General features: G+C 40.2%; 1 protein-coding gene across 2 annotated transcripts in view; it reads left to right on the top strand.

The window, feature by feature from the left end:
* Window positions 1-27,180, top strand: part of DTNA (dystrobrevin, alpha) — a 100,913-nt gene that overhangs the window by 33,976 nt on the left and 39,757 nt on the right. For both annotated transcript variants that reach the window (XM_009085138.1, XM_009085136.1), the window contains 7 exons: window positions 4,022-4,107; window positions 5,621-5,775; window positions 9,986-10,091; window positions 13,024-13,190; window positions 15,644-15,768; window positions 21,176-21,256; window positions 23,067-23,156. In XM_009085138.1, the coding sequence (XP_009083386.1) occupies window positions 4,022-4,107; window positions 5,621-5,775; window positions 9,986-10,091; window positions 13,024-13,190; window positions 15,644-15,768; window positions 21,176-21,256; window positions 23,067-23,156 (810 nt within the window). The remainder of the gene's footprint in view (window positions 1-4,021; window positions 4,108-5,620; window positions 5,776-9,985; window positions 10,092-13,023; window positions 13,191-15,643; window positions 15,769-21,175; window positions 21,257-23,066; window positions 23,157-27,180) is intronic.

The raw sequence follows: 27,180 nt of genomic DNA, 5'->3' as shown, positions 1-27,180 counted from the left end.
TGCTGCAAAATTTAACTGACAAGAAAATAGCTGCATTTTCTCTGTTCCTTGACATACCTGTCCTATGAATGGAGTTGTGGGCTCTGGGGTATGAAATAAACCCAATCTGTTTGGAGGGGCTTGACTTCTACAGCGCAAAGAGGAAATATTCATGCCCTTGTTTAATCAAATGCACATTTGAATCATACTGATTTCAATACATAAAGATGTTTGGTATCTCTTTTGGAAGTATAACTTCTTGCTCATCTATCTATTCAGAATGATAATTCTCTTCTCCACCTTTGCTGCATCTCTGCATTTTGCTCTCCTACATAAACAATTTTTGCTTGATTTCAATAAGATTTCTTCTCTCAAACCTGTTTGTAAAAGTGGGAATTTGTAATCACAGCCTCCAACATTTCAGAATTGACTACCCTGATTAACGTGGGTAGTAGAAGGCCCACCAGTAACCAAAGAAGTTTCATTACTTTTGGAAAAGATACCATAAACCATTGGGGGAGCACCACTTCATGCCTAGTTAATGAGAAAAATCTTATTTTCTCGGCGCCCATTTCATGGGACACATTTGCTGTTTCTAAAGCTGTGATGCTATTTCCTTACAGCTTTCCCCACCACAAGGCTGTCTCAGTATGGATATTGCTAGACATCCTGACAAATGACAGTGTCATCCATTTGGTACCACTCTCTTTGGTGAGCCACAAGGCAAATTCAGGCCCTGGAGCTGGACTTAGCCTTGTATGGTCTGTGGATTTTGTCAGGCAGTCTGTGGGGTTTCCTTGCTCTGGGGAGATGCTGTCTGTCTCTGCAGCTGCACATTAGAAGATGAAACCTTCTGCTCTGCTCTGGTGTCTAAAAGCATGTATTATTTTTTGCCCTTTTTTCCCCAAGCAGCAGGAGATAACCTTAAGCCCTGGACATCATTCCCTTTCCTAAGTACTCCATCCTGTTTTGTTGCTAAGTGCACGTCAGCTTCAAGGTTGGCTTTTGACATCATTTATGCTTCTAGTGCATTTCTATAGGGATTTGAAGAGTAACCTCAGTTAGAGAGGCGCTCTATAAAATCAAATTCTTTTCTGTCCTCTCCTATTTCCACTAGTAAACTGTATATCTCTTTGCATTCTTCAGCCTAAAGCTTCTTTCAGGGAGCACCAACTTCTATAGGGATCTTCATGCTGCTGTGAGCCACTGCTACGGCGTTTGCTTTTGCACAGCAAACACTGTGAGGCCCCAGTGCTGCCAGTCAAGGGCATCTGTAGTGCCTAGACATAGCTCAGGGCACTTCTGGATCCAAATGATATTGGCGAGTCTTAGGCCCCATTATCCTGTCTGTTCATCAGTCATATATATTTATATATGCATGTATGTGTATATGTATGCACACACACACACACACAAAGATATATATTTGGAGGGCAAATTGAATTTATACTGGCTCTAGTGATGCTTTTATGAATACAAATAACCGATACAAAATACAATGTCAAAACTAATCAGCTCAAACGGAGAGATTGAAGAGATAAATGAAATCTTTTCTTTTTCTGTGCCTCTGTTCCATAACCATTTGAGTATGGGAAAAGCCGATGGCTCTGGGGTGGAAAGCTGAAGCCAAGTTGACATGTGTCTGCCATTCAAGAATATAATCCTATTAGTGAATGTAACTAAACCTCCTGGGAAAAATAATCTAAATCTGAAGCACTTCCACATGGGCTTTATTTTTTCCTCTTAATTTTTCCATTGCTTCTTAATAACACCATTGCTTCCATTTAACCTTTTTTTTTTTTTAAGTGTAACAACTCTTTTAAAGGCAGATGAAAATCCCGTGATGAAACAGTGCAGAAAAATTCCTAAAGGTCTGAAGGGTAGCACACACAAAAAGAGCACAAAACAACCACATTCTCAGCCATAGCAGTGCTAAGTCCTGGTTTACACAAATCAGAATCCAGTCAACAGAGAATGGAAATACACAAGCCTGGAAATTCCTGTGCTGTGATTTCAGTCTTATGAAGCCAGTCGAAGGGAACTCAATGTAATGAAAAAGAAAATGTGCACAAAAGCCAGCATTAAAGGACATTGTAAAGATTTCTTTCTTATATACTGAAGCAGTGAATTTATTACTTTTTTTCTGTATTTCTAGTTGTTTTTCTGACAAAAAGCAGAATTTTAAATAAGTGTAAAGGATAACCAGAATTAATATTTAAAATCACGGGTTGCAATGATACAGAACTAAATCCAGTTCACTGAACTTTAAAGATGATTAGCTAGTCAGGCTTAGGGAGCTGACTCATTTTCTAAGGTCTGAGTGACTTAATGAACCTAGCAGTGAAGTATGGAGCAGCTTTAATGTACAGATCTCAGTATACCATTCATGTCTGTCTCATATGTGGATGTTACTGTATTAGTCTGGTTTGGGATTAGCAGGGAAGGAGATACAGTCACAGGCTCTGTACCTTTCCAAAATCAGTTTATCTTTTGGTTCTGGTCAGACATAATTTTCCTCCTCGGAATTATGAGTGACAATCAACAGAGCAATTTCAGAACTACTGAGGAAAAGCTAAATTTCTCCATGTTGCTATTGCCAGTGCAGTTAGACTATCATAGGTAGGACATGATTGGGTATAATTAACAGGAAGTGTCTTATGAACATTATGTTCTGTGATAGACAAGGCTGAAGATCACGGAAACTCCATTTCCAAAAAGTGACACAAAGCTTTATTATCTAATCCCATCATTAGCCCTGTCAGTAGAATTTAGGAGACCTGGGTGCCATTTTGCTAAACTCACAAATATTGGCAGTCTTTTTTTTAAAGCATGATGACGTGTTCTCACTGATGTCATTAAACAGCCATATGGGAACCTATGAACTAATGCCAAGGAGTTTGGATGACAGAAGTTGCTCCAGTGCAACTGTGGACATCTACTGCCTTACAGTAAGGTTCAGAGAATTCCAAGAAAAAACACGTTTCACCATTTGAACGCCAAGAAAATGAATGTTAAAAAGCAGGTGAATTTAGGAGGACATGTTCATTCTCATCTTTGAAAAGAGGATGAACATACAGCGTTTTTGTTCTGCCATTCCTGTCAACACTGGACTTGGTTTTGCCTAAACTGGGGGATAGGTGCTTTAGGAGCTAAGAGTGCCATGCAGTGTGTGAAGTCACATTTTACTTGTGCGGCTCAAATCAGCCAGGGTTTCTGTCATGGCAGGTAGTCACTGGCGACAATTGTGGCTGTAGAGGGACAATGAGGATAGCAAGAGGAAAAATAAAGCTAAGCCATTGCATTCTTCAAGGCAGTTGGAGGAAGGGTTAACAATGTGCCTTTTTTTCCCCAAGGCATACTCCTGAGAGCATTTAGGGTTTAATAACATTATGCATTTTAAGTTGAAAACAGAGAGCCAGGTACAGCCTCATCTTGAACAAACCAGGGACAAAACTCTTCTACATGTCACAAAAAATGTCCTTTGCTCATTCTGGATTTATGTATGTTCCCCATTTTTCAGCAAAGTCCTTCAAAAGGTTCATGGGAGTCAGGTGTATAATTTAAAAGGCATTTGTCAGGTTCCACTAACAGATACAGTATGCAGCTTGTGCAATCGTGTGAGCCCTTTCTGCTTTCTCACTTTTGTTCCCAGTGTTGATTTTTCACTATGTGCAGTCTTCTAGGTCCAAAAGATACCCAAAGCACTTAGGACAGGGAGACCATGAGTATGATTAAGTGCCTTCCAGTGCTACTGTAGCACAAATAACAGTAATCATAAACACTGTAGTGTGTAATGAGATAAACAGTTTAATACTGAGCTTCATATACATAATAAATCTGCTCTGAGTTCTCTACAGAACAGTGTATTGATGTGTCTTCCCACAAAACAAACCTTCTTTTTAAAGGTCTTATTTCTTTGTCTGTCAATCCACATGTATTGTGTATTATAATATGTGATGTCAATGATATGCATTTGAAATGGAAAGAGGCTCATATTATAAAATGGGCATATAAAATATGTCTACTTTCTACTTTTGAACAGGGAAGGACATGGTAAAATTTCTGTTTTTGCTGTCAAAATGGCCTTGGCAACTCTTTGTGGAGGAAAAATCATGGACAAATTAAGATGTAAGTCTTTTGAGTGGCATTTTTTACCTGTTAAAAAAAACTTTATTGATGTTATTGTTGTGAAATAACAGTATAGGTAGAAAAGAGGGAATTAGGATAAGTTGCAGTTATGGAATTTGCACTGTCTATCTCCAAGTAAATCCTGCTAAGTGTTTGGCTGAACTGGACTTCATATTTTTAAAGCCAAATTGCATATACTGAAGTTCTGATTTTTCTTTGGGATTATTGAATTTGAGGTACAGGTAAGTGCCTCAACATCATGAAGAATCATCCAGCAATTTCTTCTGATAAATTTTTAATAACATCTCTCTCATTTCACACCTAGAAGTACAATATATTTATGTCCAATTTATATTTCCTCCCATAGGGCCCATTGTTATGCCATCTGTTTTGGCCAACAGATTCCCATTTCACAGGATTCTTTCCCAGTTCCCCAATAGCCAAGGCATAGTTTACTTGTAGCTGCAATGGAAGAATTTCTGTTTAGTGATATGATGTCTGTAGCTCAGATCCAGAACACCATTTTCCAGAATTTTTGGCCAAAAATCCTTCAGTTTCCCCTGAGCCTTCTACCTCAGCTCAAGAAAATTAAGTTTACAAATTGATGTTGGTTAGAGTGGAGAAGTGGAAATCCCAGGTGCTAATTTAGTCTTCCAGATTTAGTGCCGTTTTTAATGCATTATTTCCAAGTAGAAACTCAAACACAGATGAATTTAAGTTGTAAATTATAAATTGAACACTGCTATAAATTGAGCACTATTTGTTCCCTAAGCTGCTCTAAGAATAGGAGCAGGGTCCATCCAGTGGAAGTCTGGAGTATGATGATGATTTTTCGGGTCAGCAGTCCCGGAGTCCTGTTGTCAGAATTTCCCTTCCAGGATCCTGGAAATGAAGCAGCTGACATGACAGCCTGAAAAACAATACATGTTCCCTAGTCAGTGATCTCCTGCTAAGCACAGGATAATTTTAAACAAACGGAGAAGCAAAGGCTGAGAAATTCTGCAATAATAGAAGTGTGATATTTTTATACCTTAAAAAAAGACTGAGAGGAGTGAAAAGTAATGAATTTGCAAGACCTCCAGTGCTTTGTGTGTCCAAAACAATCATAACTGACTTAATGAACTCGTTGTCAAGATTCTGATTTGACATGGTAAACTGGCAGTAGGCAAAAAGCTGATGTTGTGTATCTTGTCAAATCAGAGCCTTCTTATCTGATCAAATTACTGCCTCATGCCATGCATCAGACTTTGCTTAAAAAATGACCACACACAAATTAAAAAAACCATCAGGAATATTTTAGTATTAAAATCAACTAGTTTTTTTATATGCAGATAGTTCTCTTAGTTTTCTATTGAAAGAGGTTAGAACTAAAGATGCAGTAATAGCACAGCTTTGCATAAGCAAAACATGTTTTTTAGTACCTCTGGTTCAAATCAGGTGATGCTGAATTCAGAGCAAATCTGTAGTCCTTGCTGAAGTTGCTGTGTTCTTTTCTTGTCTTTTCCACCCTCAGATATTTTCTCAATGATTTCCGACTCCAGTGGAGTGATGGTTTATGGCAGATATGACATGTTTCTGCGGGAGGTTCTCAAGCTGCCCACGGCTGTTTTCGAGGGGCCTTCGTTTGGTTATACTGAGCAGTCAGCAAAATCCTGTTTCTCACAACAGGTAAATGAAGAGTGAGCATCCTAGACACAAGATCTCAATCACCCCCTCTGAGCAGGATGAGACTTTCTTTCTTTGTTATTCATATGTACATATTCACCCAGGAAACACATGGCTGGATTGAGGGAAGGTCCACATTGCTGATTTCTGGCAAGTAGGTTAGGTGCCTTCAAAATGAGGCTGTTCTCCATAGGTTCCCCATATAACCATGGAAGAGAGAAAGGCTTAGTCAAAAAGTGATTCAGAACAGGGTCTTGATTTACATGTTCCTAAATTTAGCAGGCTGAGGAGTCTAACTTCCTAATTTAACCACCTGTTAGATATTTACATTTAGTTAATATACAAGGCATGTAATTCTCCACTCCTCTTAGCTGGTGTTGGTATAAGTGTACACTGGACTTTAACTTCTCCATGCAAAGCTAAAGACCCACCAAACAAAATCAAGCCACATGTTTTCCACGTGGTGCTGTACACACACAAGAAGTTTAGGAGTGAGAAGAAAATCATCTTAAGCATTTTTGGAAATTTTGGAAAAATGGGAGTCAGTATGTAGTTTCCATCAGTGACATAAGGTCAGGAAAGCAATTAATTTACCCTGAAAAAAATACAAGATTGTTTCCACAACTTACCAAACTCTGTAAGTGCACTGAGTACAGTACCTTGGCTTCAGCTAATACCTAGCACTGCAAAAGATCCCATAATTGGGGCTGGTTGTCCATTTCCCCCATGGAGGAAGATATAATTCATCTCGCTCTTGCCACACATCACACTATATAATTCCATAAACATAAAGTAAGGGAAGATGCTGAAACCGAGAAAACATTAGAAATAAAGCTGAATTTTCCTTCTCTTTATCCTTCTATTTGCTAACTGAATACTGTTAAACAAATACGTTCACTGGAGCAGGAGTAGTGTCATTTTCATGCAAAATAGAATATAATTTTTTCTGTTCCCTCGGTTTCATCACTAATCAATAGGCACTCCAGTCAACCAAAAGGCACTGTTGAAATTCATTTATTGAATTATCTCCCAAATCATTTTAAATGGTGATGTTTGCATGTGTGAAACTGGTCTTGTTTCACAAAGGAAGACTTAAGATGGCATTTCATCTTATGTTGAAGAATTTACATAGTGAGGTGACTTCTGGTAGTTTTGGGTTAAAATAATGCAGGAGTGCTTTTGCGTGGCAACAGGGCATTCAAGCTTTGCATGTTGGACCTGCTATTATTACAGATGAAAAGAGCTATTTCTATTCTTGAAAAAGTGACATTCAGGCCTTGTTTTCAGTCTCAGTGGCCATCAGAAATGGCACTTTGAGATTGCACTCACTTGACTGGACCAGATGCACTAAGGTACCATAAGAAACAAAGTCTTCATGGAGCATTAGGTGGTTTTGTTCACAGTCTGTACTTAGAGCTAACAAGAGTTAAGCCTCTGACTGATGTAGGTACACAGCAGATTTACAAAACTGCTGTTTTGCATCCGTAGGCAGCCAAGTACTCTTGTAAATCTAGTCTAATATTTCACTTAAATTGACTTTATGTAATTCTCATTATGTCCTCACTAGGGATGAACCAGAGTTTTGAAATGAGGTTAAAAAGAACATATCTCTATGACACTGTGATAAATGGTATTTACAGTCTTGGTCACACCATAGGTCATTCTTTCACTCTCTCATATTGCACTTAGCATTATCAAAGGTTGATACCTTGGGATAAGTTTGGCACACTCTCTTGTTCTCACTGTGGATCACTCTTGCTTACCAGAAGCCTTTCAACCCCCTGATATGTATAGATTCTTCAATTTCAGGGAAAGCAGAAATTCTGGGAATTAGCTTCTGCTCATGGTGTCAAATCCTTTTCAGTTTATGTCTGAAAGGATTTTATTCCTACATCAGAAAGGAATTATTATTCCCCATTGTACTGGTTTACTTGACCAGACAATGTATTTTCCTCTGCCTGTGAACCACTGCTAGATTGAATGACTATTTAAAATAGAAACAACAGTGTTTCCTCATCAGCAGATTCATGGAACAGAAATGCTAGACCAAGTGAGCTTGAGAATACAAAGGAGTTTTATCACCACCACTTTCCCTCATAGGTAGGATTGATGTGATGTCATACTGTATTTGTATTAAACTGTGTTGTTACTATTGTAAAAACCACATTTTTTTAAAAAAACTCTTTTTTTCATCCCAAGCTGAAAAGATAGACGCTAACTTCATTTTCTTAGCACTTGTCTAAGTGTTAGTCCACAAATCTAGATTCCATCTGCATATAGCATATATTTAGAAAACAGCTTTCCATTTCAACTTTCCCAGCAGCTGAAAAAGAAGCTGCAGGAGGAAAATGTATGGAAATTGCTCTGCCGGTGTCCTTTTAAGGGACATTGCTCTCTCTAATCCATAAAATCAGTGATCACCAGAGCAGTTTGGACATAAAGCTGTCTGTGAAGCTAAGTTGCTTTATTTAGTGCAAATCAGGTTTTAAATTGCAGTTGCATTCAAAAGCCTGCTGCACTGAGGAAGAGCTGTTCTTGTCTCCTCGTGTATTTGCTTGTTTAGACAGTTGTGTGTCTGCCTTCAAGAGCAGAGGGAAGGCTTAAGGTTACTCAGTTCTGCAGTATGGAGCACTGGAGGTCCCTTCTTTTCCTAGACATCATTCCACCTTTTTTCCTCCTGTATTCTCAGTTCTGCTGCAGGCAACACAGGGCAGCATTGGTCAGCAAAGCCATGCCAAGCATCCACGGCAGATGTCTGAAAGATCCTTTTCTGTGAGCTGATGCTTATAGCTTAAGATGGCTATTTGGGAGGTGGTTTTCCACTCTGCATGGCTGGAAAGGTCATTCATACAACAAGTAGGTGGTATTATTTGGTTAGACTTTTCATACTGCAGGTATTGTGGGAAGAGATAGCATTTCAGTGAGACTTAGAGCTCATACTCTGGCTATTTCCATTCATTAAAGAATCAAGACCATTTTCACACTAGCCTGAAGTATTTTCTCCTAGGGACAAATATCTTTATATCTTCCCCAATATCTTGCAATATTTCAGCCCTGAGACTGTTACAGAGTGAGATGTTTTCCATTGATCACTCAGTGTAAAGAGAAATAATGATTTTATTTACATCTGGTGGCAGTTGTGTATAAATAGAGCACAGACACTCCATCTGGAAATCTCAGCTCTGAGAAGTGTTCCACAACACATGGAGATGATACATGTCACTGAGTAGCTGCTGCCTTGCTTCCTCATGGGGTAACCACAGTTCTTTAGCAAGTGAAAGCAGTAGCTTATGTAATCAGATATGAAAATTCAGCAATCCCTTTGGATATGGGGATACTATTTAAATATGTATGTGTATAAAATATATCTGCATATATTCTCAGCAGGGCTCAGTATTTTTGCAGCTTAAATTTTATTTAAGGAAGGCTCAGTTGCTGATTGAAAAAATGAATTAACTAAGATTTGTGATTACTCTTTCCAAACACCTAAGAAACTTAAGGCCCTAGATTGCCTCTTTTAAATCAACAGGGATATTTTAGAGTTTAAATCTCCTTGACAGGTAAAGGGGCATAGATCTTGAGTGCTTAAAGGTGCAATTGCAGTTCCTGAGTGTATACAAACATGACATCCCACAATCAGAGCTCACCCATGTCTAGTTACTGTCACTCATCATACAAGCATAGTTTTTTAAGTTACAGTGATAAATTGTCTGTAATGGTCTGTCCTTACCCTATATTTGTTTTAAAACTGTACTCCCTTGTCAGTATTTTTGTTCCTTTTCATTTTTGGAGTACAAAAAAATCCATTCTCTGCAGTGACTTTTCATTTGAAAATTGGTCATACATAGTGATACCCTACATGCACTTGTACTTCTTACATGATACTCAAAACATGCAGAGTTGAATGCCACCCTTAACCACAAAGCATCTTCAGGCAGTGACTCTAGAAGAGAGTCTGGAAGTGTGTGGGAGCAATGTGTCTCCAACCCAGCCTTGTGAGAAGGATTGCTAGTCGTCAGCTGCATCTTTGTACTGACTAAAAATAGTCTGGAAAAGCTTTGCTAGTATCACTTGTTCTTTTTAGTAAATCAGGGCTACAGGCAAACAGCATTTGAAACTTGTTCCCAAGTGTTTCTGTAACGACAAGGTAAAATAATTTTGAGATATCTAATCACTGATGGTTTTGTTTATTTTTGTTTGCTTGTTTGAGCAGAAAAAAGTCACGTTAAACACTTTCTTGGATACTCTCATGTCTGATCCCCCGCCACAGTGTCTAGTGTGGTTGCCACTTCTGCATCGACTGGCAAATGTTGAAAATGGTGAGTAAGAGATACTGCCAAAACACAGTCACAAGAGTAAACTTTGGTGTGATGATTTTCTCACTCTGTAGATGGTTCTGTAGGAGCTACTGTACTGGGTTCATTGACTCCATGTGCTATTTTTACAGTGACTGATAAAATATTTTAAGAAGTCTGTTGGTCATTCAGCCGGGAATGTGGCTTAAATTTTGCTGTACTCAGGAAATTAACCTGATCATGTCCTGTCCTCCTGCGCCCTGGATAAGCAAGGAGCTCTAGGACTTGATCCATTCACACACTTATATTTGGTAGGCTATCAAGACCACAAACTTTTATTAGGTATGACATATGGTAGCAGAGAAGGTACAGCTTGGCAGTTTCCGTTCATGCAATATTCTTGGCAGGAGATGTGCATTGCAGTGCAAAATACCAGCCAAAAGGTCCTTATGAAAGATTTCCTCCTAAGCCTACACTGTCAGACCATATACTCTGAAAAGGAAGTACCAGATTAATCCTTATCCTTTGCTTGTGTGGAAGATGATGATTTAACTGAGATGGCTCTTTCTCCTCAAGGGTAGTCTTTTCCCAAAATCACAAGATTTTAAGACAGGAAGAGACCATGAAGATCAACTCATTTGATTATTGCACAGTGCATGTTGCATATCACTGGGCAGGATCAGCTTCCTCAGCCTTCCAGCTCCCTGAGCACCCGGGGAAAAGTTCACAGACTCATAAATATAGTCCCCCAGCCAAGCCCTTCACGTATTGTTTCTGTAGAAAGCACTGCCACACTGAAGGTGCATAAGCAGAGCTAGAAAGCTTGTGCATCTCATTTCACTGTGTGCACCACCAAATCACAGCCCACAAACTCCATGCAGTTCCTCATATAGTTCTGGAGGAGTTTCCTGGCTCCAGTGCAGACATCGTCTCCTGTCCAGAAGGACCAGCACTGCCAATATTAAATAGAAAAAAACCCACATGAGACAAGAAATGCCTTTTTAGTGTCTTGTTTATTTGCATGTAATGTGGCATTTCTTGCTCATGGTCATCAGGAGGCAGTGATTCTGACAATCATTATTCCAACATTTTAAATCTAGAGGAAAAAAAAAGAGAAGGTTTTAAAATGGAAAAAGTTTATACAGAAAACCCTAAAATATTAATTTAGAATATTAATAGATTTTGAAAACAATTTTCCAGCCCAGTATATTGCCTCAGAGGTTGTTGCTTAAGGGGCTTGTTAAATATTTCTGCATTGTTGCTCCCTTGAAGGTTTACCTCGAGGATAATTGAAACTTTGGGATACTAGAAAAAGAAGTGAGGGACAGAAGGAAGAAAAGATCATATATACTCACATTGTTAGGCAATAAAAGTATTTCTACCATATTTCCAATAAAAAAGTAGGTCTCGTGGAAGGAGAGGTGTGCATCCGGTTTTAGGTGATAAAAGGGAAAGGAGGAAGTTGTGTTCTTGTACTAAATAAATCCCTCTTCCGCTGAAAGGCACCAAGGTGGGTAAGGTGATTTTCCCAAGTCCTTTTGGTTGCAGAGCCACCTATCTACCCCACCTTCCTCAAGCTCTTGTCATCTCTCCCTGTCCCTCACCAGTTTCACCCTCTTTCCAAGCCTAGAGCACTAACACTTCCTGCTGCAAAATTCTGGCAAGGAATTAAAACCCTGACATACTCAGCACTGATCCAGATTCTCCCAGACTGAACCTTACAATGGAAAAGCAGAAGGTGCCTGGGAACAAGGAGATGTTCAGTACCCTGTGCTAAACTGGGTACATGCTGCAGTGAGGAGAGAGGAGTAGAAATAGCAGTATTGCCAGGAAGGGGCTTCAAAATGTCCCACCTGGTGCCTTAGCATGCTTGGTGGCTTGCATCCTTGTCACTGTCTGCTTCTGAACAGGGAACAGGATCACACAGGTCCCTTCAATGGCCAGCTTTCCAAATCTGGGCATCCAAAGCCAAGTGTTCTACTCCATGTGTAGGCACCTAAATTATATCAGTTGTACAGATGAGACAGCAGTAATTAAGAGACAATGACATGCCTAAGTACGCTTTTGTGGTTTGTGCTTTCAGTGATCAGACAGCTGAGTTTGTCTTTTCCTCCAAGGTGCATCATTTTAGCTCCTTACAGCACAACCAAACATTCAGCTTCCCCCAGTAACATAGCTGAAGGATGCAGTGGATTCTCCCACGTATGAATTTCCTGTGTAATAGAATGGTTTGGGTTGGAAGGGACCTTAAAGGTCATCTAGTTCAACCCCCTGCCATGTGCAGGGACATCTTCCAGTAGACCGAGTTGCTCAAAGCCCCATCCAGCCTGGCCTTCCAGAGATGGGGCATCCACAACTTCTCTGGGCAACCTGTTCCAGTGCCTCACCATCCTCACAGTGAAGAATTTCTTCCTAATGTCCAATCTAAACCTACCCTCTTTCAGTTTGAAGCCATTCTCCCTTGTCCTGTCACTACATGCCCATGTCAAAAATCCCTCTCCAGCTCTCTTGTAGCCCTTTCAGGTACTGGAAGGCTGCTATAAGGTCTCCCTGGACCTTTCTCTTCAGGCTGAAAAACTCAAGTCCCTCAGCCTGTATTCACAGGAGAGGTGCTCCAGCCCCCTGATCTTCTTTGTGGCTCTCCTCTGGACTCTTATGATGTATTCTGTTAGACACTGAACACATTTTTTTGCAGCTGCAAGCAGGAGGTGCAGACCTCAGCTCAGAAGTGAAGAAGGGTCTGGTGCGCAGCATAGGAAGTGTTGCCCATGGCTTAGCGCAGGTTGCTGGATGGTTACTGGAGTTTTCACAGGTCAGAGCTGTCGGCAGCATCCAACACCGCAGATTGCTTTCAACAGAGAAGGGATCACCCTTCAGTTCAGGCTCCGTCTATAAACTTTTGCTGAGTGTTTCCTTTGTTTTGGTTTATGGCTTGGCATTTCTTTCTCCTGCACAGTCTTCCACCCCGTGGAGTGTTCCTACTGCCACAGTGAGAGCATGATGGGGTTTCGCTACCGCTGCCAGCAGTGTCACAATTACCAGCTCTGTCAGGACTGCTTCTGGAGGGGCCATGCCAGCGGTTCCCACAGCAACCAGCACCAAATGAAAGAGTACACGTCATGGGTAAGGGAAGGCTTGCGCCTCGCTGCAGACTGCTTTGCCCTCCAGCCAGCAGAGAAGCCCCCGGCCGCAGCCCTGGGCATCTGCCTGGCACAGGGGCGCCGGGAGCCAGGCTGCTGGTTTGGATCAGCAGCCCTGTGCGGGAGGCTCTGGCTTTGGGAGCCATCGGGAGAGCGTGGAGGTGGGAATGGTCTTTTCTGGGTGAGGATCTGGGGCGCCTGTGACGGTGTGTGCCGCGGTGAGGGCAGCGCAGGAGGAGCTGGCAGCAGGGCACCAGGCTCATGGCAGCTTCTCCCGTTCCCACAGGACTCACGGTAAAATTGTCATTGGCTTGCTCTGTTTGGCTACGTGTAAATGAAGTGATGAATACTTAATGCTCATTCATCAATATTTTCAGTTGAGTGGCTGCAGCATATGCGTAGCATTTGGGATGATCCTGGCAGTGGTCACAGGAGTAGATCCGCAGTAGTGTTTACTATAGAGGAAAACACTTCAGTCTTTTTGTTGTTAATCAAAATAATGCAGTGTTTTTCTAAGCTGAAAGAGAAGTATCAGCAGCTATATTAACCTTCTCTGAAGGGCATCAGACCAGGGGACTAAGCTCTCCATACACTGGAGCAAAGCCCCAACAGAAGTCATTGGTCACACAGCATCGCAGTCCTTCAGGGCTCAAATCCAGAGACCGGCAGAGAATTCCTAACTGATCTCAAACATTTCCATAGTACATTGTTTTTAAAAAAAAAGAAAATTATGCATAAAAACTATGCATGTAGTAACAGCTCACATTTGTGCAATATTTTATGTGAATTTTTTAATGAAGTTCTGAAGCTTAACCTTTTAAAATGTCTGGTTTTCTGTTGATGCAACAGGCAAGGGTTAAATTTGATGTGGTTTGCTCTGTATGCCAGTCATACAGCCCTGCACTGTATCCCAGCAGACCTGGGTCTGTAATTGGTTTTGTGGGACCTAATTGCTGCTTGTTGCATAGACACAAATGGCTGGATTTCAGTTTCTGAATAGGAGAGTGCCCACTGTGTAACTCTGACTCCATTCCTAACAGCAATTTGTGCTATAGAATCATTTTTGCTGTAGCCAGGGAGCTGTAATTATAGGTAGGAAGTAATTGAAAAACTTAAGATTTCTGCTCAGTAGAAGATGAAAACGTGACTACATGCCTAGTGGTTTCAAATGTTTCCTTGTCAGAAACAAATGTTTTGCTTCAGGTTTGAAATTACCTTTCTGTAGTGTTCATTAGCATTTGTTCAAACCTGTTAGCTTTCTCTGTAATGCAGCTGTATGGAGCTCCCTGTGCAGATTGAAGGTATTCATTGGTGCAGTGGAACTCAACTGTTCTCAATTCAGAGTGAAGTTGTGTTTATAATGAAGGAGAAAGAGCCTGAACTTTACATATTTAAGTTGAATCTCTGTAATAGAAATACTTCATTTTTGACTTGATTATAGTCATAAGACAATGCAAGATGTGTATGCACAAATACAATACCCTTCCTGTCAAGTTCCAAAAAGATTTTTAAATTTTAGCTCGGAGGGAGGAGGCAGTGTAAGGATCACTACCCTTTTTTACTGTCAGAGAAGCTGAATCACAGAGAGGTGGGTTGGATTCCCTGAGAAGCTCTCACACAGCCTAAAAGACACCTTAGATCTCCAAGCCCTTCCTTAGAAGAGAAGTTGAGTTTGCTCCTCAACTGCAAAGAGCCTCCAAACAGAAGTAGAAAGCAGAAAATACTGATCTATTTTTTCAGACTTGCTGATGGATTTCAGGGTGAAAAATCATGCTTCTTGCACAGAGCATCCCCATATTTTGGTGCAGTGACAGTATCTCAGCCTCTTTTGGTGGGCTGTCACCACAGTGGGGCAATTCCTACCATGACCATGTCTCAAATTTCCCATTCCCCAGTGGACATAGGAGGTGGAAGAGGAGCTTTATAATAGCATCTAAACAGTACAGGGTTGTGGAGGTGAGGAGGGAAATACTACTGAGAGGAAAGAATATAGCAGCCTTGTGCCTGGCCCATGTCTAGGAAGGAAAAGGTGTCCTATACAGTATATCTGCATGGACAGGCATACACATACACGTTCTCCTTGCACTCCCAAACTGCTGAGGTACAAGCTAGCAGCAGTCCAGGTGACACTACCTGTGCTGTCCTTTGTTCAATTCTGCCTGAGTGTGGCGTTTCAAAAAAGCCATGGCAACTGCATCTGCCCCTATAGATACACCCCCTGAGCCTCCTCTAAAGGCTGCTGAAGGTAAGGGTAATCTTGCCTCCAAAGGGAGCAGTCTTTGCCTTACCAGACTCTTGGAGTGGGAGGGGGGCAAGGGGGATGTCAATTCATAGGTATGTAAGCTGTAGAGCTTCCTGTTGTTTTGTGCTTCCTATAGCAGAAAGAGTTTGCACCTTACTTGTCCAGATTACCTCTACCTTCCTTGTTCCTCCCAGAAATCACCTGCTAAGAAGCTAACTAATGCACTTAGCAAGTCTTTAAGCTGTGCTTCCAGCCGTGAACCTTTGCACCCAATGTTCCCTGACCAGCCTGAAAAACCTCTAAACCTGGCTCATATTGTGTAAGTATCTGTGTGCTGTAGACAAAGTAAGCTTTGTTGTAGGAGTTGCTTACATCACGTGTAGATACTATAGCTCTGAACAAAACAGGAGGCAGCTGTGGCTTATCCAGCTCAATGCATCACAAGTGCAAATTTGCTGATAGGGGTATTTAGTATAAAAGTGTTCTTCTGTTGTGACTTCACTTGAAACGTCAGTGGGATATATATATATATATATATACACAATCAAATACTGGGACACAATGTTGGCATGTCCCCATTCTCCTCAAGAGACCTCCATGCAATGTCAGAGTTTCAGCACTTTGTGATGTATTCATGCTGATAATATTAGCTTTGTCATCTAGAGTCTCTCAGCTTCAGTGTATCACAGGTATGTCTTGACACAAGGCACCAGAGAATAGTGAAACTGGACCAATTTTGTTGAAACTAGTGTCAGAGTTCTCACTGACTTCAGTGGAGCTGTGACTTCACCTAGTCCTGAAGAATTATATGAATCTGCCTAAGAACTGTGTCTTGAACTGCCAAGTCACTTGAAGAGAGTCTATTATTGTTACATTTTGATACTTTGAGACAGCAAAATTATTTTGTGGTACAGTGGTTTGTGTCACTACTGGTTTTTTCCCTGCAGGAGTCAAGAAACTCAAAGCAGAGACAAAATGTACTTGTGCATTTTGGTGGGTGGGGTGGAGAATTTATCACTTTGGATTATTTTTTCTAAAGCATGTCAACCATCCATAGTGGCAGTTGCTCAGATTTTCTCATTTATCAGCTTGGTTTACTTTTGCTTCCTGGGTCCTAAAAAAAAAAAAAGAAAAAAGAAAAAAGAAAGAATGAAAGAAAAAACATTAAATTTTCCAAAGAATTCAAGAAAAATCAAGACATTGAAGCATTTCAGGCAGCAGCTATTAAAGTTGTATTTGCATGCTGCATATGTGTCACTGGCTGCTGGAACTAGTCCAGTCTGTAATCGTGATAAATACTTAACTTTTGTCAGTACTGAATAGTTGTATGTAGCATCTTTATGGGCAAGTGCACACCAGCCATTGTGGGCTGTGCAACACCTGGGAAGTTCACCTAACCTGCCTGACATTTTAAGGAGAAATGCTGAAGGTCTTCCACTTGTGGCTATAGCAGAACTTTCTCAAGGTGTAAAGGAGTGCTCTGCTCTTCAGAGACAAGGTGCTCTGACAGATACATAGTGCCAAATCCCTGTTATGCTCAACTGTCAGTCATAACCCCTGCACCTCTTTATGGAGGAGTAATGGGAGGTTGTTGTTCCTGGGAAGAAAGGACACGGAGTTGGATCTACTGAGCTACCACACTGCTGTGCAGGGTGTAAAAGGCTGGCTCTGCTGGCAAGTGAGTGATGATTTCACAGGGCAGATTTTGGCCATCCTTAAGGGAAATGGAGAGACAGAGAGCTTGAAACAGAAAGAGAAGCCTCTGTTCTGTGTTGGCTGGAGGCCCTTGGAGGCCTGGGGGTATGTCAGAAGATAACGGGTAGTGAAAACTGGGCTACTGTGAATGGATTAAATGCATTTAGGCAAGGCAAGGGGAAGGTACCATAATTGAGTAGGAAGTGATCCAAATCTCTGCTGTGAAATTAACACCTTCCTTTATTCCTAACTATACAGACATAATTTAGAGTGATTGGATGTGAGAACAAACCACCATCTATTTTGTTTTGTGACAGAGTTTCTCTTTATTCATAGATTGATGATAATACAACTTAGCAATGTATATTGGCTATAATGATATGTGAGTGAAAAAACTTGTAAGTTGTGGAGGTAGCATGATCTGCAGCATAATTCACACAAATTTAACTGAGGGGAGAGATATGCTACAGAACCTCATTGAGAATATCTTCTCGCTGGTGTGATTTTTATTTTTAAACATAATTGAAGTTGAGAGAAACAGCTCTGGGCAGGAATCCAGGCAAAAAGGGTTTTATATGTGCATTAAATGGAAGGATTCTGGCAACAAAACAGCATTCTTTTCTTAGCTTCTAGCATAAATGGGGACAAGTGCTCCCTGCATTACTATAGAGACTCTCATTTTTATAGTTCTTCCACCTTTGAGGGGCACCAAACAGAAAGATTGCATTGTGGTTTTTGTTTTACTGGTGCCACACAAAATTTTCAATTATGCGAGAAACACAAGGCCTCATCTAGAGAAGTAGTTATCAAGGTGTCATAAATGTGATGGTAGAACTATCCCCACCAGTGGAGGGATCATTTTTCCTTTCTATACATAGGGTTAGCAACATAAAAGGAAGAAACTCCAGACTGCAGAGATGACAAATGGCATAGCCAGTGCATCATGCAGGTATTTTTCAAACACATTATGCACTGGCCTGACTTCGTTTCCATCTTAAGCCTGTGGGAGCATTATTTTTGACATCAGTGTGAACAGGTTAGACCAGCCAGGAGCACTATGGAAAATTCCTCCTATTTAATTTGGTTTATCACTGTGGGTATGTTATGCCATGACGTGCTTTTATTACATAACATATTTCAATACCAGAGGTTTTTGTCTCCTTGAGGAAAGCTAATTGAGTATCATCAACTCACTTTTATCATAAAGCTTAATCACTCACTTCCAGAAGTTTAGAAATAACCTCAGAAATACATAATTGATAGTCAATAGCTGAGTTTTCCTTTGCTCTGCCATAAAGTCTGCTGTTGTGGTCTTACCACATCACACAACTGTGTGTATCTGAGCAACCTTTTGATACTCAAGTGGAACCTGAGGAATGTAACAGTGGACATCAGCCTTTGAGAAACTTGCCTTGGGAAAGCTCCAGATTAGTTTAATATCATTTGCTTCATGTAAGACTTGACAAACTAATGCTAATCGCAACACCTTAGCAAAGCCTCGGAGTTTATAGGTGTTTGTACATAAGAGTAACTCTGCATATGTAAACAGATCAATGGCCTTTTTTGCATAGAGGCTCTTAGGCTTTTTGCAGAGTCAGGGTCATAAGAATGGAGTGTGTCCAACGTACTACTTAGACCATGTACATTTTAAACTGACAATTTAATTAATGGTCTCTTTTCCATTTTTTTTGGCTGCAAAAGAGATACTTGGTGAGTATTTTTCTTCTTTAGTACACTTACTGGAGGAAGAAGCTTGGAAAAAAATGTGATAATTGCAGTATTACCAATCTTTAACTTTATGTCAGAGTCCAGAGTCAAATAAATGATTGTTCTTGAATAAAGAGACAGTGAAAGGGAAGAGCTCTCTTTGGGAGTAGATATTTTCTGATCCACCCCTATTTTGAGTTAAAGCTTAGAATCACTGAATCTTTTAGGTTGGAAAAGACTTTTAAGTCAAGTCCAAGTGTTAACCCAGAGCTGCCAAGCCCACCACTAGAGAAGACACTAACCTGGAGCATGTGCGTGGTGATCTACTGAAGTCCATGGGTGCCCCATGTCCACTTGGGAGAACTCCTCCTGCCTCTCTGTCTGGGGCAGTGTTGAGAACCAGCCTCTCTGCCCTTCTCCTGTGCTGTTTAGGACTCCACAGCCCAGGGTCAGACCCATCCTTCAGGAACCTCAGCCTGTGCCCAGTTAGTTTTTGAATGTGTTCACTGGCCAATGACTGCATTGAGAAAAAGAAAACTGCAGTAGTTGCATGAAGTTGCTGTGAACTATTTCTCTTACATCAATTACCAGTTTACAATTCTGAGGCAACAAAATACCCGTTGCTTACCCATTAAATACAATTAATTTCTTAGTATTCTCTTGAGATATATTTCCAAAACTCTGTATTTCAAGATTCATCCTACAATGACCTTTCCAGTGGATTGGCTCTGATCATGGTCTCATCTGAGCTCTTCCTAGTTCTGATGGAGTCTGTGAAAACTAATATTAAACACTGCTCCATAGGTGCATGGAGGGCAAAATGCTGCTTCTCAAATCCGTGACTGACCAGATCTGGAGGTTTTCATGTGGTTCTGCAGATGCAGGGCTCGGCTGAAACTATATTTCCATATAAATAAATAAATCAGAATAATAGAATTTTAGGGGTTGGAATAGACCTAGCAGATCATCTAGTCCCAACTCCCCCTGCCCTGGGCAGGGACACCTCCCCACTAGACCTGGTTGCTCAAGGCCTCATCCAGCCTGGCTTTAAACACTGGTTGGGGCATGCCAAATCCTACCTCTTTGTGTTCACAGTTTTAAACTTCTTAAAATCAATGTGGCATTGTCATGCTGAGAAATCCATTTGGACTTATCAAATACCATATTTATGCCTGTTTTCTAACAAGTTGCAAAACAACATATATAGTCATAGTTCACTTCTGTGCAGAACTGGCTTTGTTAATTTCTTACAAATGCTTTGGATGACCTGTAGTCTTGCATAACTGGAGCCCAGTGAATATTTGCAGATAGGTAGTATATTTTGATTTGCATATCTGCAGAATTCAGAAAGCAAGATAGATCTTTCACAGAGCTTAAAGGGGATATTAACCAACTTGAAATCTAGGCATTTTGAAGTCTGAATTATATGTGGCTTCAGGTTCTGTTCATATCTGATTAAAAACCCTGTGATTTTAATAACTTACTTTTTAGTTGTTCCAGAATGTCTAGATCTTTTGCCCAATGTTGCATAAGAAGTCTGTTAAGAAGGGGAAATTTCACCTTAATGGATACAGAAGGAAAAATTATGCACAAATTATTTTTTAAGAGCAGACAATAAAAGAAAGCAGAGGAAATATTCCTTCTCATTTATTTTTTTTTTAAAGCGGGAAATAAAGAATTTAATAAGAAACCCATCATTATTAATAGGTGCTCTTAAACTAGATACTTACTCTAAATTTTGACTTGGGGATTTGATATACCAGTTTAAAAGCTTTGCCGTTAAACCAGTTTAGTTCTACATGTATTTTACGGGATGCTGAGTGCTATGGGTACAATGTGGTCACTACGTGGATGTGGTAGCATGGAGCTTAGCACCAGAGATAACCTCATAAAAATATGTGTCATTTTTGAGGGGTTAGCCCCTGCAGACCCCCCTGCTGCCACAGCAATCCAAGCACCAGTGCTCATCCTGGCTGGCTGAGAGCAGTGACTCGCCCTGGGCTGTTGTCTCTGGAAGGGAACAATGGCATAGTACTTATTTTGCCAAAGCAGGGAAAAAAATCCAAGCAAGCTGCTTAAAACTCACCTCAGAACATGTAAAACTATTATTTTCCTCCAGGTCTAAGTATCAGTATGGGGGTTTTATCAGCTTCTGCTTAAAAACATGGCATTTGTAATTTGGAACTATTGCTGCATAAAGCAGAAGATGCCAGTTACTTTAAACAAGACTCATTCTGTTCTCCATAAATACTGTTGCTGATGCAGGGGGTTTTGGTGCAAATTAATTATTACTAATTATTATAATTAATTATTTTGCCTTCTAGGCCTCCCCGACCTGTAACCAGCATGAATGACACACTCTTCTCCCACTCCGTTCCCTCAGGAAGTCCCTTTGCCAACAGAAGGTGAGTTGTTATCCTTATTTGTGGTACACAATTATATGTTAGTGATGGAGTTTTCAATTCCCTCACAAAGTAAAATTAAGAGACATGAGCAGAGAATGCCTAGATTATTTTGGACTGGTACTCAGACATCTGGATGGAGACCTGGAGTTAGGGCACCCCAAGGTCCTCACAGCAGAGCACTGAATTTCAGCTCTCATTTGAATGCACCATTACAACCCAACTAAAATGTGCAACCTAGGCACTTCCCATAGGGACTGAAAATGAGCTGTTGGTGAGAAGCCATTTTGTAGCAGCACTATGGGAATAGGAACTGGGACACACCGTTGCCTACTGGGAATGTCTGCATCATACTGCAAGATATGGTATGAGCAAAGAGAAAATTTGTTCATACTTGCAAGATATAGCACGACATCCTTATTCCTGTTAAACTATCCTGTTTTTCATTAAAGGCTACAAGAGAGAAGGAGTAGTTTTGGAATATGGGGACTGACCCTTCAGTAGACAAATTAGGGAAGAGTCATCAGGAACACTGTTCCCAAAGAGGAGGTGCTTGCAGCTGACCTATGTAGATCCTGATTCATTATTTTGGCTCACACGCCAAATACGTGTGCAGTGTTTGCTAGCTATCTGACCCAATCTATGTATGCCTACCAATGCACATAGATAAAAAGGTGGCAGGAAAATAACTTCCTGCTGTATCAGGGAAGATGAGCAATATGTCTTCTTTGAGTGCATTTTATTGCTTGGTTCCTGCTGCATGTGTCAGTGCTTCAGTATTCCCAAATGACTAAACACAATCTCTGGGTTTGCATAGCTACATATTTTAACACCAAAACCAAACCCACAGTGTACACTGCAAAATTAGATTAAAGATGGTTTGATACTACTCGATTTATGAATTTTGTTACCAGGAGCTATAAACTGTAAACTCTCAGTGTTATCTTAGTGCAAGTAGCTGCTGGGTGTGACTGAGGTGCTTTCTGAAAGCCAGTTGCAAAGCAGCCTGCAAGACCAGATCTGCTGCCTACACAGTGAGGCTGCAAATGCAAACTCATTTCTGTTGTTGGAATACATGGGGGTTTATGTGCAAGGGAGGATAACGTATTTGTGGAGATCATTAGGAGTGTAGCTGTTGCTTCTGTTTATCCCCAAGAAGTCCCTGTGCTCCTTCAATAAAAGTATTCTTTGCCCCTTAGACCAGGGACCTGCAATAATAATCTCAGCACTGTCTGCTATGCTGCTTGTTTTTGTTTACATGTAAAAATACTTTTGTCTTCTTTAGTAACTGACTGTCTTTATCTGTCAGGATTAAACAGACATGTTTCCTGAGGTATGAGAATTCCTTTTCTTCTAGGAAAAATTCCTTGATGAGAAAGGATCCTTTAAAAGCAGGAGACAATAGCTGCCCCCCCAACCATAGGTACCCAGACTTCCTTATAAGCGGATAGTGTGATATCCTTGTGTAGCAAAAGGTTTCCATGATGCAGCACTCATTCTGGCTCTTCTAGAGTTAACAGTACCCCAATACAGAAAAGAATTACATAACTTGTATATTAAAAGTTTTGTAACTTTTGTTTCATTGACCTAGCAGGATTTTAAGTGTTTGGCAGCTTATTCTCATTGCTTTTATTTTCACCTCATAAATTTAATTTGCATCTCTGTTTTTGAAAGAAAAATCACCCTAGGAACTGTCAAGTCAGTATCCTTTCTAAATAAATTGGATTAGCTGTTACAAACCTGCTCTGAACACTCTGCTCTCTGTGTGTACTTTTCGAGATATTAACAAGGTTTCATTGTTTGAATCATTCAGGTTACTTGGGGGTATAAATGCAGCCAGTCCTGTGGCTGATGAGCATTCTCTTATAAAGCTGTATGTAAATCAGCTTCACAACAACTCACGGTCAGTATGAGAGCACTAACCTACTAATCGCCGTAGTTCTGTAGCTCATACACTAATCATTAGCAATTCTGCTAAACTACTCAAGATGTTCTTTAAGGAAGGCTCTGATGGGATAGAGGGTTTCTGTGGCTCTAATTAATCATTTGAATAGACTTCCTGCTGGCTGTGGGCTTTGCCAACTTCTCTTGCTTCTGCGCAGCACAAGTCTTTCATTTTATGCTTTCACGTAGGATTAATATTAATGTGGCTAGTGAAAGTTGGAAACATTGCTTTTGAAAACTGAAAAAAACTACACCTTTATGGTTTCATCATCGGTGTATGACTTGCCTGCTGTAACCAAGGAATGAAAGAGGCTTGCACAAAAGCTTGGAAAGTACTCCAGGTCTCACAGCCTCCTCCTCCACGGCTCTCACTACTGGTGGTTACTGTTCTGCAGTCAGTGCTGCTTGCCAATAACCCTCCCCAGACCCCTTTGCTTTGCTTTTCAAAATGACCACAGGAAAGACAGATCTAAATCCTTCTGAAGCTAAAGAAAACTTCCCATTTACATAGTGAGCACTGGATTTGGACCCATGCCTCTGCTTGCTGCGGCCTTTTTCCAGCATTCCCTCTCATCTCAGTGACCTGAAGGAAGATCCTATTTCATTCTGCATAAAAGAAATACGCAGTTGGATAAAACCAGTTTCCCCGTTTTTTTTTTTACTGAGTGTAATGACCTTTCTTTTCTTTCTTTTTCTAATTAATCCATAAGTATTAGCTATAGTTCAGTAAGAATTAGAGAGACCAAGGTAATTTCTGCTAAATGCCAAGTTCTTCAGTCTGTATTAGACTAATAACAGTGTCTTCATTCTTTTAGGTTTTACTGTTATTATTGCCCTGGGAAAATCAGGCCTCATTAGTGGAAGCTCATCCTCTTGTACATCAGAGAAACAGACTTTGACAGCCCTGTTTGCAGTTGTGCTGATTTAATATTAAATAACCCATGATTCATATGATAATAAAAATTGTACAAACTCAGGGTAAAAAGTCTAGATGGACATAATCAGCACTAAAAGCTCTGCTGGCTGTGTTTTCACTGCAGATGACTTATGGTTACTTTAATTTGTGTTGCAATCTAGCCCAGAGGTTTCAGATAGCTTTAAAAAAAGCTTTTATGTAATAAGAATGTTTATTCAAAGGAGAATTGGCAGAGAATGTCATTCACAGCACTCCCATGGTATTTATTTCAGCTAGTTGTGTTCACATAAGAACATAGCCACTGCAACCAGTTTCTCCCTGTGGCAGCAAATGCTAAATTCAGTACACCAGCTCATTCTGCTGCTGGAAGGGGATACCATCTCATGAGTTCAGCACTATATCATCTTCATTTCTGGCTTCATGGATGAAAACTGGAAATTAACTGGGAAGAAGAAGAATCTTGTTAATGGAAAGATCATAGAATTACAGAATGTCTGTGATTCTAGGATAAGATCTTTGGTAACTGGTAAATACAGTGACAAATTGTGGGGAACAGCTGAAAGGTGATTGAACATTATATGCTATTTGCAGTTTAATTGCATCTGAAGCATCAGGTTTGGGTGGGTACACAATTATTCCAAAGCTCAAAGAAAGTTGGATTCAGGCTTTCCCTAAGATACTTCAGTTTCTTCAAGCTGCTTTAAAATCAAAGTCCACTTAAAATTTCTCTGCTTTGTTTGCAGAGACCAAGTCCATAAGAGAGCTTTAATGAGGAGATTGGCACCTTTCTTCTAAATGTATACAGTGTGGAAATTGGTATCAACAATATGCTCTGTACATCTCAAAAACAACTTTAAAGCACTTATGTTAGAAAAGAAGACACAAAGACATCTGTGATCTTCTCCCGGATACCAAATCATGGTTGTTTGCTGCAATGACAGCTAACATGATTAAAACTACAAGTCGTGTAATTTTTTTACTGTAGCTAATACTCAGTTTTTATCCCCCCTTTGTTTTTGTGAGCTCTGATAACCTAGAGGGCAGCAGAAGAGAATATTGTTGCAGAGTAGGTAATACCCTTGCAAACCCAGTGAAATGGATATGTTACTTCAAAACAAGCAAATTGAGCATTATAGAAATTTTTGTCCCGTCAAGAGGAATAACTCTATACCCTGAATTAATATTTTCTCCCTTATTTGGGTACTTTTGTTCCTCAGCTGCAGTCTGTCAGTGCTGCCTTAAAATATATAGCTGCCATAGTATTGAGTACAATCTCCTCTTTCTTAATAAACTTTTTTTTGAGCTATTGAATTATTCAGTTTAGGTGGGATAAGATGAAAGAGAATGTTTTTTCTTGCATTTTTCTCAGCCCCTCCTTCACAGCTAATACATTTAGTTCTTCTAAAGGAGTAATAAACTGGAATAAATGGAATGATACAGCACATTCTGCTGAACTTGAAATCACTTGACAATTCAGTGGTAGATAGAAGGAATGCACTGTATTTTCAAATACCCATAGTCAAGGAGTAATTGAGTCTTATTTAATGCTGAGTCAGAATGTCTGGTGCCTTTTTTGTACTCCACATAAAAGCTAAAGAAATTGGCTATTCTACCTGTGCCTAGCAAGAGAGTAGGCAAAATTTCTGGACAACAGCTAACTTTGGAGGAAAACATACTGGTTGCTACTGTTCTCCACGTTTCTATCTGTAAGGAGTGTGGTAGATTTGAACTGCATGTTGCCTTTGCATGTTGTTTTCATAACAAGATGAGAATCCTTATTTCATCAGCAATATTCTACCTGCTGAAAGGAAAGGTGTCTGTGTTTGATTGTTTAGTAGCCAGGGTATGAGGGTATAACATTTACACCAGTATTGTTAAGTCTACATCTTTGTAGTCTTCTGCTCATAGTTGGAAGTTTTGTCTCTTTTTGGCACTTTTTGGCATCTTACAAAATGTTTCATTTTAGCAGGAATATATGTTTAAAATACCCGTTCCAGGTGGGAACTCACTGTGGCCAAAACAATCTCTGAGGTTTTAGTTGTATTTTGGTTAGTATGTGGAGGATACAGGAAGATGTGGAAGAAGAAGGACAAATGTCAGCTCTTCCAAATGAAGGAGGGTTGAAGGTGGAAACAGGGACAAAGATCGAAGAGATTATACAAGAGACAGCCTAACCTTCATATCCAAAGATACTGAAATTATCAAAGAATTAGTAAGCACCTGGAGGATAATAAACCAATGAGAAATAACCACCGTGAATTTGTCACGAACAAATTATGTCAGACTGAACTAATTTATTCCATTGATAGGCTAACTGGTCCAGTGGGTAAAAAAAAGAAACAGCAGATATGATACAGGTTGACCTTGAAAGGACTGTTGACATAGTCCCAGATGACACAGAAGTGCCTAAAGAAAATATGGACATGGGAAAATGAGTATAAGAGCAACACTGAAAGTCAGTAATCACATTTTCAAAAGTTTGCGGTCATTCCAGGAGGAGGGCATATCAGCTAGGATTCTTGAAGGCTGTCCTAAATCAGACACTGCACTATTTCTTGTAGTGACCAAATGGGAGCAATAGAGTGAGTGTGTTCAATTTGTGGATGGTACAAAAGGTTGAAATAGTTATGGGAAGGAGTGCTTGGAGAGCAGTTTCTAAATGAAAAAATGAGCTCAGTTACGATCATAGTAATTGATGTCCAAATGATCTGAAATCAATTAGAGGAAATTCAGTAATTAGAAGTGAAAAGTGCTGTAGCAAGGAAGCAAATAATCGAATAAAAGATGGAGCATAATTGGATGGACAGAAATATTTTTACAGAGGACCTAGCAGTTGCAGTGAACCACAAACTAATTGAAGTCAGCAGTATGATTGTTAGATTGGATCTGACCCTGGGACATCATGTGGAAAGCCATTAAAACTCATTCCCTGGAGCAGGAGACATCTGCCTGGAGGTTTGCACCCAGTGTAGGGCAACGGCATGGGAACAGATATGCTGACTAACATGACAGAATCCAGAGGTGACACCCAAACATCAGAAAAGCATAGAAAACTTCTTGTGGGAAG

The sequence above is a fragment of the Acanthisitta chloris genome, unplaced genomic scaffold (assembly GCF_000695815.1).
Source record: "Acanthisitta chloris isolate BGI_N310 unplaced genomic scaffold, ASM69581v1 scaffold352, whole genome shotgun sequence".
Lineage (NCBI taxonomy): Eukaryota > Metazoa > Chordata > Aves > Passeriformes > Acanthisittidae > Acanthisitta > Acanthisitta chloris.
The sequence above is the reverse complement of the archived record's forward strand: the minus strand, read 5'-3'. Positions and strand labels throughout refer to the sequence as shown.